Source organism: Rhipicephalus microplus, chromosome X (genome assembly GCF_043290135.1).
Source record: "Rhipicephalus microplus isolate Deutch F79 chromosome X, USDA_Rmic, whole genome shotgun sequence".
Classification (NCBI taxonomy): Eukaryota; Metazoa; Arthropoda; class Arachnida; order Ixodida; family Ixodidae; genus Rhipicephalus; species Rhipicephalus microplus.
In genome coordinates, this window is record NC_134710.1 from 160,715,669 (window position 1) to 160,730,595 (window position 14,927).

At 41.4% G+C, this 14,927-nt stretch overlaps 1 protein-coding gene across 3 annotated transcripts in view; it reads right to left on the reverse strand.

Annotated features, from left to right (window-relative positions):
• Nucleotides 1-648: 648 nt before the first annotated feature.
• The window catches only part of PNKP (Polynucleotide kinase 3'-phosphatase), a 57,701-nt gene continuing 43,422 nt past the window's right edge, over nt 649-14,927 (reverse strand). The window contains exons 12-14 of one of the 3 annotated variants that reach the window (XM_037428475.2): nt 10,479-10,566; nt 10,350-10,417; nt 649-960 (exon numbers count right to left, since the gene is read on the reverse strand). In XM_037428475.2, coding sequence (XP_037284372.2) covers nt 837-960; nt 10,350-10,417; nt 10,479-10,566 — 280 coding nt within the window. In that variant the 3' untranslated portion in view covers nt 649-836. The remainder of the gene's footprint in view (nt 961-10,349; nt 10,418-10,478; nt 10,567-14,927) is intronic. The other 2 variants (XR_005110535.2, XR_005110536.2) reach the window with 2 other exon arrangements.

A 14,927-nucleotide genomic window follows, 5' to 3' on the forward strand; every position in this document is an offset into this window, starting at 1 on the left:
AGTTGTAGCCTTGTAGGCAATGTCATAAGAGAACATGCAAGCGCTAATGCAGACATGTATGTGTGAGCCGCTCAGCAATCATCATTGTGAACTTCGTTCTTCAAAGAATAAGGGTTACTCATCATGGCAGCTATGTAAAGGTAACTTGAGGATGCTGTCTATTTTTTTTTTTTGCACATGCAGACATTAATTCCTATTTGCAGTCCTTTTTGTTTCAGCACAATTAATTCTTCAAAGCCTCTTTGCAAGAAGCTTGGGAAATCATAATAAAAGATTCAGAGCAAGTAAATGCTTGCTCAAATGCAAAGTGAGAATGTGTCCTGTGATTTGATTTAATTTGAACTAATTTGAAATGTCTTGCTGAGGTGAAATTAGATGAGATTACCTGTAACAGTACAATTTTACCAACAATTGCAATAGCCTATCACTTAAAGGAAACCAAGCTTTTCCTCCAATTGGGAAGTGAAGGTTTTATTCAGAAATGAATTGCAGTGAAATACCACGTCTCTGAGCACATATGATACCATACACTATATTTGCACAACAGTCAAAACAAATACATTTTATATAGCAGTAAGGTATGCACATATTAGTGTTGGCTATACAGTAGGCATGTGTTCTAGAGGTACAAGAAAAACATGAGCAGTATTCTTTGCAAAAAAATATTCATTTTCATTCTGTGCATAAGATCATACAATAGAGTCACTCTGGTGGGTGTATAATATCTACAGGGCCACAATTTATGATTACAAGCCCAAAACTAAACAATCCAGAAGTCACTTTGGATCAACAACATTCAAAGAAGTAATGGTAGTCCTAGTATATTCACTAAGATGCTACTTGTCTTTGAGAAAGCATCTGTATAGCTTTTCATCCTCAGGCGTACTGAACTTGGGAACAAAGTTGATTTTCAAGATGGCTGAGAATCCTTCAGATAGGCTTGGCTCCTTAAACTTGGACCTGAAAAATGATTTAACGAAGCACCGATTATATTTCACTTAAGGGTGATATTAATTGAAGGAACAAGCATGTATGGAGATGTTATAGCAAATAAGATCTTTTATAAAAACATTTTGTGTGCAAAAACAACTGGGACACTGGTTGTTCTAAATTACACAAAGAAAGTTAAAAGAATGAGAAAACCAAGCTCCTCTAGACATGAAACCAGCTGTACACTGTTATTTATTTATTTATTCAGAAATACCCTGCTTTGCCCAAAGGCATGTAAGCGTGGGGGGGGGTTACAGCTTTCAAAAAAACAAGTCTTCATTATGACAGCACACTTGGTCACAAGACAATTGATTCCACTCTTGTACAGTATGAACAAAAAAAGAATTAGCATAAAGGTTCGTTCCAGTCCGGTATTCTTGAATCTTAAGGTCATGATCAGACCTTCTAGACAGATAATGCGGTGGTTTAAGGTAAGTGTCTTTATTGACGCCAGTCTTCTTGTGGTATATCTGAAATAACAATTTCAAACACAATTTTCTTTTGCGAGAGGAGAGCGCTTCCCATCCCAGCTCGTTTTTCATTTCAGTACAGCTGTCACCTCGCTTATACCGACTGAGAACGAACCTTGCCGCTCTGTTCTGTATTTTCTCGATCAGATCAATCAAGGACTTTTGGCGCGGATCCCACACACAACATGCATATTCTAAAATTGGGCGGACAAATGAAATTTACGCAGTACTATTTAGGACAGCAGGGGAGGATCTCGGATTTCGTTGAATGAAATTTAGGGCTCTGGCAGCTTTTGCAACTACAGCATGCACATGCGCATTCCATGAACAGTCGCTCGTAAGTGTTACACCCAAGTATTTATACATTGATTGATGATCAATGACGTCACCGTTCAAAAAGTAACGCGCTTCATCCTTTTTCTTTTTTTTAGTAAAAGACACGTGCACACATTTTTTCACATTAAGTTGCATTTTCCACTTGTCACACCATTGCACAATTCGGGTAAGGTCAGCCTGCAATTCAATGCTATCCTGTTCATTTTTTATTTTTCTGTACACAACTGAGTCGTCAGCGAATAAACGTATTCGAGAAGTAATGCCATCAAGAATATCATTAATGTAAACTAAAAACAGTAGTGGCCCTAAAACGGATCCTTGAGGGACACCCGATGTTACTTCCACCGTAGAAGTAGTAGTACCATTGAGAATGACACATTGTCGACGCTGTGATAGATAACAGGCTATCCAATTCAGTACTTTCTTATCAATATTTGCCCTTTCGAGTTTGCGAAGAAGCAAGGGATGGCACACGGTGTCAAACGCCTTTCTGAAATCTAAGAAAACACAGTCTGTTTGAACGTTGTCATCAACCTCGGACACTAAATCATGGTAGAACTCGATCAGCTGTGTTGTGCAAGACAGGTACCTGCGGAAACCATGTTGATCATCAACTAATAATTTATGTTGAATTAAGTGTTTCATTATGTCTACAGAAAATGTGCTCTAGTATTTTGCAGGGAATAGATGTTAATGAAATAGGTCTATAATTGTTGGCCTCTTTTTTAGAACCACCCTTGTGAATGGGAACCACGAAAGCCGTTTTCCAGTCCTTAGGCAGAACCCCAGTAGAGAGAGACTTTTTGTATATTAGGTAAAGATAAGATGCTATTGGCCAGGCACAACGCTTCAACACGCGTGGGGAAATACCATCTGGACCAGGGGCCTTGGTTTCGTCTATATTTTTTAAAAAGGATTTGATACCACTCACACAGAGTTCAACCGGTGGCATTAATGGCTGAGTTCCCAGAGGTGGCTCTGCCAGCGTAGATAATTTCGCAAAATCCATTTGAGGTAAAAATATGGAGTGAAACAAATCATTAACACACGACGCTTTATCAATGTCGCTGGACAAGATTTGACCATCATGGAAAATTTCGTTTACTACGGTTGAATCAGCTCCACAGTTTCTTACGTATCTCCAAAAATGCTTTGGGTTCGTTTTTATACTTTCGTTTAGTCGATTGAAGTATTTATCCTTTGCGCTATGAACTTCAGATTTATATTCATTAGTTATCTTGACCAACTTGGTGTACTGATAACTACTATGCGTTCTTTTAAATGCCTTGTGTACTCGTCGTCTTTTCCTTAATAATCTATATATCGCTGGCGTCACCCATACCTTCTTGCACTTTTTGAGTTTAACCACGTTTGTACTTGGCACATACTTTTCCGTTAGCTCTATGACTTTTGCTTTAAATAGAGACCACAGTTGTAAAACATCGGCGCTCTCGCAATGACAATCAAAAACAGGCAAATGAGCAAATAATTCCTGAGAAATAGCAGAGTAATCACCCTTATCATAAAAATATACCTTCCTCGATTGGCGGGGCTTGGGTCTCTTGATCTTATGTTTAATAGTTGCTACAACCGCGAGATGGTCACTGATACCGGGTATACACATCACAGAGTCGACAATATTTGGCGAATTACAAAAAAGCAAATCTAAAATGTTATTATTCCTTGTGGCCACAGTAACGTATTGAGTAAGACCGAACGTATCAATGATGTTTTTCATGCTGATGTTTTCGCGACAACCAGTCAAGGCGATACATGTTTCATTATACCACGTCAAATCCGGTAGATTGAAATCACCGGCAAGTATAAACTGATCTTGGAACTTTCTAAAGAACAACTCCAGTATGTTGGCCACAACCATAAGAAATGCTCTATAGTACTCGACGATATCTTGAGCGCCAACAGACAGGAATGTGAGAGAGACAATACAATGCGCTAACTTCAACAGTTTTTATTTCCAGGAAACGCCAAGCTATATATCCATGCAGTGGCGCCACCAGTCTATCCAACAGCCAAGGAGAAAAGCCCTTTCCCGATCTAAAAAGTCAACTGATGGTGCACTCACACACATGTCACTATTCCGAGAGATAGCTTGGGTTTCAATTATCTCTTAGACGTATTGTCTTTGTTTGGCCAGTACAATGCAAGACTCATACAAAGGTGCCCAACTGCACTGCAAGCAATGTACAGACAAATGGCCGTAATTATTCTTGTTTTTAACATTTAACTTGTGTTAGCAAAGACAATCCTTTAGGCATCTACCTGTTTGACCTATGTATTTATTACCACAGGTCAGCGGAAGCTCATTATTCACCCCTTGTACACAATCCACAAAAGGGTCCCAATGGTTCTTAGAGCACCCGACAGCTGGCCTGTACTGTGGGTCCTTCAAGCGACTTGACCTGTCAAGATTTTGCGGTGCTGAGAACACTACTTTAATGTTCACTCGACTAGCTACTTTCTTCAGATTATGAGCTGTTTTGTGCAGATAAGGCACTACTGCCACTCTGCTCCTACTTTCCGTCTGTTGGATGGCCGCTTCCCGAATGCTGCTTTCCGAACGGCACCTTTTAAGCAGATTCTCGACAACCGACACCTATGCAGACTCTGGGAAACCTGCTGTGGATAACCTTTTGGACTGATTCATAAGACTTTTATAGATTTTATGGAGGTAGGACTTTTGTAATGCATTTCCAAAACACAAATTGGCAATGCTTCTTTTAAGGAGAAATCTGAGTCAAAAAACAACTTCTTTCCCCCAACATTACAAATTTTTCATTTCTATTTGCTTTGACAAGTATAGTTTCTCTACTTTCACGGCAAAAAAATAAAAAACGGAGAATTGCAGTAAAACTTAAAGTAGGTTAAAATTGTATATAAAGAGCACACGGTGACGACTAAAAACTAAAAGAAGTTCATTGACTGGAGTCCCCAGGAAATTGTCATCATGCTGTTTGCCTTTGCATTACGTATTGCTACATGCTTAAAATGACAATGATTTCCAAGCTCTCATAATGGAAGAAATCATTGGCATAGATGAGCTTTCATTTATAACTTATACATTTAAAATGTGCTTTTCTCAAAATCCTTTTTTGGGCAACTTCTTAAGAGTAGACATTATGTTCTTGGTATTTCTGATAACCTGATCAGGATGAAATATTGCCCACATATTCCTTAACATGTGAAGGGTGCATGTATATCCTTTAAAACTTGACATTTCCTGTATAATTATTGCGAACTTAAAGTGAACAATTAGTATGAACTGAGGATATTGAGCATTCTCATATTAAAATTTTTCTTCTTTTTTGAAAAGCTAGTCAACAGGCTCTGTATTTTTTTTGCACCCCCCAGAGAAGCTCAGCGATTCGTAGAGTAGAACGAGGCTTCCGAATAGATCTTCCGAATAGAAAGAACGAGGCTTCCGAATTAGACCTTCAGAATACTACAGCGCTGTGCGCGGCGCAGAGCCTATCTTTTGAAAAACAATTACCGCGCTTCTTTCCTGCATCTGACTAACGCTCATTTCACACGAAGTGACGTAAAGTTTCCAATCGGCGACTTGATATAGCACGTAGCTCATCGATTCGTCTAAAGAAGTCACGACAATGGGCAATGCTTTCTCCTCCCTGTGAGGGATAAGGGTGGCGAGGCCATGCGAAAATTTGAAAGCAGCTGAAATCGATGTTCTAACCCTAGTAATTTTGTTATTATAGCATGTATTTGCAAACTTTTTGTGGCAGCATGTTCACAAAGTAAAAGTACACATATTCCTTTTTATAAAAATTCTTTGACCTTAGGGTTCTTTAATTGCCCTTCAAAATGTCTTATACACACTTTCTTGGTAGTTATTTGCATTGTATCGTTACTATAGAGTAATATAAGCCATAAATGGCTGAGAACCATAAATTATTAGTGGCATGAAAGTTTGTCCAAAACCAACTATATGTTACACATTGTCATGGCATAAAACTAAAACTGTGCGACTTGCTATAAAACTAATTAGATATTTTAAATCAGTAAAAAGCCTTATAGAACAAACATTTCAATGCCCTAGACTGCAGCTAGCTTCGAGTGAGCAGATTGATATGGCAACAATGTCTTATTAGCTCTGGGTCTATATTCCCAACACGTGTGCTGTTCCATGAATTCAAGTTCAATGCCTAAAAACCACAGCACGTTGTCAGACTGCTCTTTCACTGTTATAATGAGTGGGCTAAAGCAAGCAGAAAACAGAAAAAACAATTTTGAGTTGATCTACTGATACATGTGCTTCTCGCTTGAACAGGACAAAGTAATCGTCCATGTATCTTACAACTTCAGCCACCCTGTTCTCCATTCCATTCCAGTTTCAATTCTATTTACCCTAAAGGCCCAAAGGCATTCCGTAGGGGGGGGGGGGGGGAGGCAAGATAGGTTTTTACAGAACATTTCACATAAAAACAAGACAAATAGCAGTGTTCAATCAGTAGTGCATATAGACATGCACGTGCAGTTGGTCAAAAATATGCAAGAGAACAAAAAATACGAAAAAAAAATGAACTGCTAAACAACATACCTACAATTTATTCATAAATACGCAAAAAATCAATCAAAGAAAAAAAAATACAAAGAGCACTTGCGGGAGAAAGATCATACACAATTTACATACAAATGTGGACAAGGCAGGCAGAAAGTAGAAGTATTTACAAAAAAGCAATACAGTGATTTGGACATATATGCACTAATACGTTAGATGATTTCTGTTATGGACTGGAATACCCTTTGACGAAGTTAATATGTCTCAGAATTTGTAAGAGTGTGGTTGATCTTCTCAATGAATTGTGTGTGGCACTAAGAACTGTTTAAGAAGCATTTGTGAATATTTGTCAGCTTTTATTTCTTCAGCAATAGATCTCGGAAATTGGTTCCACTCCTGGATAGCCAAATGAAGATAGGAAAAATGAAGTAGATCAGTACGGGTGAATGGTTGACGAATTTTAAAGGACATGTGCCAGATTTATGTTACGGTGGGCCAGAAAAATGTCACTTAGTTTTCCCTTGTTGTGCACTGTCAGTGCATGTTAACTCTTTTGTTACCATGCCTATTCAAATCGGCAATCCAAAGCGTCGATCACTGGTGAACACTTTGGATTGGCGATTTTGGCATGTTAAGTTTATTTGTCGTGCTTGGAGCACTTTCTAGTAGTTAGTTCAGCCACTCAACTTTCAGAATCGATTTGAATTTGCTCGTTTTGACAACATGGTAATTTTTGACAGACCTTTGAATGAACTAATGTGCGTGTATTAGAATAATGCACTAGGCTGGATAACTTGACAAAAGTGCGTGCCCCTCCTGATTATGCTACAGTAACATTGAGGTTCTGTAATGAAAAGAATCTTTGCAAGTAAAATATCGAATTACAGTGTCAGCTTTGCAATTTCACAGTGTTGAGCAGTAGTAATTGCCAGAAATTTATACCAGCTGTTAAATAGAGAGCTGCTGCTAGGAAGTAGGGAGTGAAGATGAGCTTAGAGTTTGAGGACGACAGCACATCAGCTTCAAGTTTTATGGCGATTATGTTTTGCATGAGACATCCGCCATCGCTCATGCATTTGTTTTGTTTACGTTCTCAAGTTGTCTTCTCGGCCCCAAGTGCCTACCTGTTGGCCTTTGTGCACAATCTTACAACTATTCTGCTTACATACGAGGACCACACTTCGCTAGGGAGCGGTGTTCTGGCACCGGCTGCAGAGCTTCTCCTAACGACAAGAAGGCTACTGGAGCACACCTTGGCCCTGACTAGGGAGCAATGCGAAATGTTTTAGAACTGCACGCGATGTCTATCGGCCTGTTTACAACAATAACGACATCCTAGCACTTCAATCTGATCTAAACCACGGAAAAACTGGTGCTCAAACTGGCTTATGTCCCTAGACGTCAATAAAACATCTCTCCTCTCTTTCTACCACAGGAAAGACTATCACGCGATATCTATCAACCAATTCACAACAATAACGACATCCTAGCGCTTCAATCTGACCTAAACCACGTAAATAACTGGTGCTCAAACTGGCTTATGTCCGAAAAACGTCAATAAAACATCTCTCTTTTCACCCCAGGAAATACTATCATGCACTTCAATACCTTTTTTGTAACTCCCCTGTTCAATCTGTTGGTTCCTATACATACTTCGGCATTGAACTCACCGCTGATCTCTCTTGGATGCTCCACGTCACCAATATAACTAACAAAGCTAATTGTGCACTTGGCTACCTAGGCCGGAAGTTACACCTAGCCCCATCTTCCGTAAAACTATTAGCATATGACACTCTACTGCGACCAAAGTTAGATTACGCATGAGCCATATGGGATCCCCGTCAATGTATCCTCAATAAAAAACTCTAATCTTTTCAGAATCGAGCGACCAGATTTATCCTTTCCAATTACTCATACAACAGCAGCATTACAGAGCTAAAATCTCGTATTAACCTTCTCAATCTTGCTGTTCGTCATAAAATCACCCGCCTTTGTCTTTTTCATAAATTCTATCATGCTACCCCTCTTACACCTGTGATCATTCGAGCTCATCGCCGTTATAGCAGACTCAACCACATCAAAGCCATTCACCCGCCTCATGCTCGGACCGTAGCTCACTCATTGTCTTTTTTCGTGCTGATGCCCAAAGACTGGAACATTCTCCCTGCCGATACCATGCACCACCCCAGCTCGGTACTTTTCAAAGAAGTTATCAAACATTTGTTAATTTTTTTTGACCACCCCTCATGTAAAACCCCTAAACTGGGGCCTTTGAGGCAAGAGAAATAAAAATAAATAAAAATATACTTCGATGCATATATAAGAACGCAAACCTATGTTGAGTGAGCTCGCTCACGGAAAGAACTTGGAGGCTTTTATTGCAAAAAAAAAAAAACAAACAAACCAAAAATTCACTGATAAAAGTGTTCGAGTTCACTTATGTCTCAAGAAAAAAAATCCAGGCGATGCTTCACTGCATGGCACGAGCAGCGAAACAGCACTTCGGTTCTGATTTTTCTTTGTCTAATTGAATAAAAAAATATTGTACTATATTTATTATTTTTAATATTGTTCCTGGGTCACTTATCTTCAAAATGTATATTCTGAATTTCCTTTGTTTTGAATATTTTTGTATATATAATGTTTTTATTGCACTGTTCACCAGCTGGTAACCAAAAATAACACACTTTTGCACATTTTTATTCACTATAAAACATATCTCTTGCTCTACAACATATATTTTTTGGAAACAGCATTTTATTGTGCAAAATTTGGTATGCTGCAATGCATGCTGGAGTACTTTTCTATCTTGCAAAAACTATCTTCCCGAGACCTATGAAAAATAACCATTTTCATGCGGTAACGAGAGTTAAAGAATACCAGACGGTCAAAGTTTCTGGAGCCTTCTACTAAGGCATGCTTTATAATCATGTTGTGGGTTTGGCACGTAAAACACACACAATGAGATGTCAACAACGAAGAGAAAAACCGAAATAATTGTGCTATCAAAATTTCGTATTGACACTGGAGCCATAAATTCAACCAAAAAAGGTTTTTATGATCAAACTTGATAAAGCAAATGATTGCATAAAAGATTAGCAATAATTATTCAACAACTGTTGGGGTTTAATACTTAAATAACTTATCTTTACCAGTAAAAAAATCCCATAGGTTTTGGAAGGCACTGCCAAGATCTATAAAGTCATGGTGAGTTGGTGTGGAATGGGATTGTAAGGCACATGCTCCACACTGGTCCTGAGGCAATGGCCCTGCCAAGCATGCAAGGTTCCGATGATGGGAAGATGTGCAAGTTGTGTTTGCTTCAAGTTGGGGCCGACCCCAATTTGGCTGTGTCTGCTCACCTGGCTGTGGGTTCTTGCATTGCTGGCATATCTGAAGAACTCCACTGCATGGTGTGGAGTTCTCCACACCATGCAGTGGTGTCAGACAACACCACTGCATGGTGTGGAAGAAAAGACCGTGGGCGTGGGCTCAGACAACACCACCAAGACTTTCTGTATTGGTTCAACTGGACTTTCTGCTTTACATTCATAAAAAGTTCTAAGCAACCTTTATGATTTTTTTTCCTCCATTGGAAAACATGTGTGCTTGCTAAAATTTACTAATACTATCATAGCACAGAGAAAAGAAAATGATCTGGCCTCATCTCAGTGACAGAACTCTGCGATTAAGGCTTATTAAGGAATGAAAGACCATGTCTACATCGTAGTTGCCTTAAGCTTAGCATGAAAGCCAATTAGCTTGGCATGCCACAAATGATTTAGTTTTACCATGTTAAACCACCACATGGGCAATGAGAGCTACTGTAATGAAGGTTTCTGGATTACCGTTAACCACTAGGGTACAAGAACTCTAAGCATTGCACACAGCATTTTTGCATTTCAGCCCCAACAAGATGTGATAACCACAGAGGTGTGCTTAAAGGGCTGACCGCTGAATTACTATACTGGGTAGCAAGCCAGAAAAAGAAATTTGAAGTATTTCATGACAATACTTGCCGATGGTTGTACAGCACCATGTCTGTGACGGAAACATGGGGTTGTCCCTTCAGCTTTATCTCACGAAACTGCAATTATGAATATCACAGTGAAACATAGATAAAAAAAAAGATGATGAAAACATCGAACCTGGTTATTATGCTTTGCTCTTTCCAGGGTGCAATCCATAACAAAACACCTGCACTCACAGCCATGTTTCCTTGCTATGTCAACAAACCTGCAAAAGATTACTACGTGAGAGCCATCATACTAAATTGTAATACTGATGCACCTGCATGCATAAGATTTTTTTTTAAGACACAGCAGATAAAAGATCTTTACTGTCTAGGCATGCAATGTAGAATGAAAAGGTACACTACAATGTTTGCAGACATAAGTGCACATGCACAATTTCTTGTGGAATGTTTCAGCTTTTAGGAAGTTCAATTCAGCCAGCCCCACTGCTATGGCTAGAAGTTATGGCGCTCTACTGCCAACCCAAACGTCACAGGATCGAATCCCGGCTGCGGCGGCTGCATTTTCAATGAAGGCCAAAATGTTTGAGGCCTGTGTACTTAGGTTGAAGTGTGTATTAAATAACCCCGCGTGGTACAAATTTCTGAAGCCCTCCCCTACAGTGTCCCTCATAATCATATCGTGATTTCCTACCATTAGCGTCCATTAAATGGCTAAGAGCTGTAATTTGGTGGCGCCCAATGTGACAGTTGGATGAGTTCAGCTGGAGGCCAGCACAATGAAAGATATCTAAGATCACTGACAGGGGCTTTATATAAGTTTCAAATGTAGGTGAAAAAACAGACATTGTCCAAATAGCACAAACAGGTAGAAAATTTAATGCCTCTGAGCAGAGAGTCCATCATTCGTTCAAACGTGGCTGGAGCGTTAGAGGCTGAAGGGCATGACCTTGAATTGATATAGGCTGTCAAGTATAATAAATGCCGTCTTTTCCTGATCCATGGCATCCACCTCAATCTGCCAGTACCCAAAACGTAGGTCTATGGAGGGAAAATAGCAGGCACCGTAGAGGCAATCAAGAGCTTCATCTATTTGTAGCAAAAGGTACACATCTTTTTTAAAAAAATTTCTTTAAATGGCGATAACTGGCACAAAAACGCCATGTGCAGTTTTTCTTGCGGACTAGCACGACAGGGGATTCTCAAGGACCGCACAATAGCTCGTTGATGTGCTTTGAAAGCATTTTGTCGACCTCATTCTGGATAATCTGACGCTCCGTCAACGACACACGATACAAACGCCTATGAATAGGAGGATCATTACCAGTGTTTACGCGGTGGTTCACCCAAGTAGCTTTCCCCAATGAATGGCTGCTGAGATCGAAAATGTCGATGTAAGACAGCAGAACGAGGTGGAACTTTTCAGTCTGCTGCACTCTAAGATTAGGAGCAATCATTGACCTAATTGCACTCTTGTGGCAATGAGTGGAGTGGGGCTGGGCAGAGGGGTCGGAAGGAGTGGCCACGGTGACATCTACCGTGTCGTCTTCTAAGGTGGAAAGCAGTGTTGAAGCAATGCATTGAGGCAGCACCTGAGGCGCCTAACTGAAACTGACAACTGGGAGGCACGTGAAGTTCCCTGTGACAAACAGGATGGTATATAGTAAACCGCGGCTGATGAGGACATCGTCGACTGGAGTCAGTACATAGTCGCCGTCGGGAACTGGTAGGTTTGATACGAACTCAACGTAGGTCAGTGTTTGAGACGGAAGACGTGCATATTTGGCAGTGCAGAGGTGACACGGTCGTTGTTCAGCGGGATCTGTGATGGGCAATTGGAAATGGAGCATACTGGCCGAGCAGTCAATGAGGGTAGAATGAATCGATAGGAAATTGAGGTTTAGGATAACGTCATGCGGGCTCTTGTCAAGGACGGTGCACAGAACAACTGGGTGGCAATCAGTGACACTTACATGAGCGGCGCACATTCCAATGACAGATGAAGCTCCGCTGTCGGCAACACGGACGAACTTAGTCGTCACAAGCGTTCGGACTTTTTCGAGCTTGCGGTAAAAATAAGTGGTCATTACAGAAAGTTGAGCCCCAGTGTCCACGAGAGCAGTCACAGGCACACCGTCAATTAACACAACGATATGGTTCCGTTTTGTCTGTATGGCCAGTAGAGAATTTTCGGTCAGTCCAATCAATGCAGCACCACCTCCAGGGACTGCAACATTTAGTTTTCCATCGGGGAACGTCAAGGGTAGGCAGGGGAAGGTGGTCGGCGGGGCAGGGGAGAATGAGAATGGACATGTTGGGGAGATGGAGAACCAGAATAGCAGCGATCAGTTTTATGATGAGCAAAATTGTCGGGGCTGGTCTTCTGACGATAAACAGGTCAGGCATTGAAGGAGCACTGGATTGGTTGTGCAGTAGGACCCCAACGACTTCTGGAATGACGAGAAATGTCCCAATACGGTGACAAGAGAAGCATACGGGCTTGCCATCAGGTGTTCGCTATTTGCAAGGATTGCGGAACATCGACAGAGAGTGGTAATGAACGTGCATATGTGAATGGTTGCTGGCAGTCAGTGCAGGAAGGCGTTAAAATAGAACATAGACCCATGCTGGCGATTTCCTGTCGTACAAAAGCTTGAATAAAGGGAAACAGAATTGAAGGAGCGGAGTGAGGTGACGTTGGTGGCACTATAGCAGAGGCGACTGCTTCAAGTTCACGCCAGATGGGTCAAGTTAAGTTGTGACAGGTGTCGGATGTACGATACGAGTTGAGACACAATGACATCGCTGCTGTATTTGGAACGCACTAGAATTGATGAGAGATGCGCTTGCTTTTAGCATGTTTCAGCCGACGTCATTTTTGAATAATAGCATTAACAGATGACATGTCATTGAATACCGACAAGTTAAATGCATCATCGGCGATACCCTTTAGAATATGCACAACTTTGTCAGGCTAGGACATGTTTTCGTCAGCTTCGCAGTATAGTGCAAGGACATGCTGAATGCAACTAATGTAGGACTCCATGTCAGTTTGTGCGCGAGTTGACAACTCATTCTTCGCAGCTTGACGACGACCGAAGAGGTTCCCAAAAAAAGCTCACGGACCTTTTCCTTGAAGCTGTCCCAGCTCGTAATGTCATGCTCGTGGTTGCCAAACCAGACACGAGGGGTTCTGTCAAGAAAAAAGATGACATTTGCGAGCATATGTGTGGGGTCCCACCATCAAATGGCGCTGATACGTTCGTAAAGGCGTAGCCATTTGTGGACATCGAAACCCTCGCGGCTCGAAAATATGGCAGGACCTTTTACGACGGGAAGCATCACAAACATTGTTGCAGCCGGTAGGTTGGCAGGCAGGGCACAAGGTGTGACGACCAGAGAAGAAGTATAGTCCTGAGAGGCCATATTGAAAGCGGCGAGTGAGCGCCCGCAGAGGAGTTCCACGGCAAGGATGGGGATCGCACAGCTCCACTAAATATGTTACGAGGAAGACAGACCCAGCAGGCACGGACTTGAGGGAATACACTCAAACCTTGTTATAACGAAGTTGAAGGGGAGCCACAATTATTTTGTTATATCCATTATTTTGTTATATGGATATAGCAGTTTGTGGCAATGTATGCTCAGATGGGCGCACACGTATAAGCATGCAAAGGATGAAACCGCCTTGCGGCCCGATGTTCCGCTACGCGAGCACGCGTGCCACGGAAAATAAACTCAGTCGAATCTCATTAATTCGAACTTTCGGATAATTCGAACTCACGCTGAGGTCCCGTAAAAACTATGTGTATTCCAATGGGCGAAAACGCCCTGTAATTTGAACGTGCAAGCACTTGTGGCGGTTAATTTGAACATACCGCGCTCCAAAAATACTCTTAGAACCACGCCCAAAACCGCGGCGACACCTCTCAACGCTGAACGCGAAGAAGGACTGTGGCTGTGGTGGGTTGTTTTCTCTCTTTCAAATGTCGATCAGCAACGCGCCTGTTCCATGGTTCTCCCTTTTTCGTCTCTGCACGCAGAGACCCTTCTCCTTTCAAGGCCGTGCGCGCAGAGAGAGGAAAAAAAGAAAAAGAAAAGCTGTAACGAAGAGTCCTCCTCTCTCGGTGCAGAGTAAGCAGCCATGGTAGCAGCAGAGACGCAGTCGTTGCTGTCATGAAAGCGAAATCGCTTTGCACTGCGGCGCTGCTTCTTGGTCAGGTGACCCGCTGAGCGCTTCCTCAATCCTCTCCGTTGGCTGCGTAAGGAGGATGGTTCTCTCGCCCGCGCGGGGCGCGGCTGTACGTCGGCGCGGGAGTTTTGAATGAGCTGCACCGAACGAGCGTCAAACTCTGCAGAAAAGGCTATACTTAACACACTACGGTCATTTTTTTATAGACTATTTAATAGACTACTTTAGTTCGTTATATCCATTTACAAGTCAATTTTAGTTCGTTTGTGGTTTAAAATACATGGTTCCCAATGGAGTTTTCAAGGGGAACTTAATTTACTTTGTCATATCCATTATTTTGTTATATCCCATTACATTATAACAAGGTTTGAGTGTATATGTATTTACAACTGGTTAGTTGAGCTTAGCTGCCAAACGAAGAGTTCGCACCAG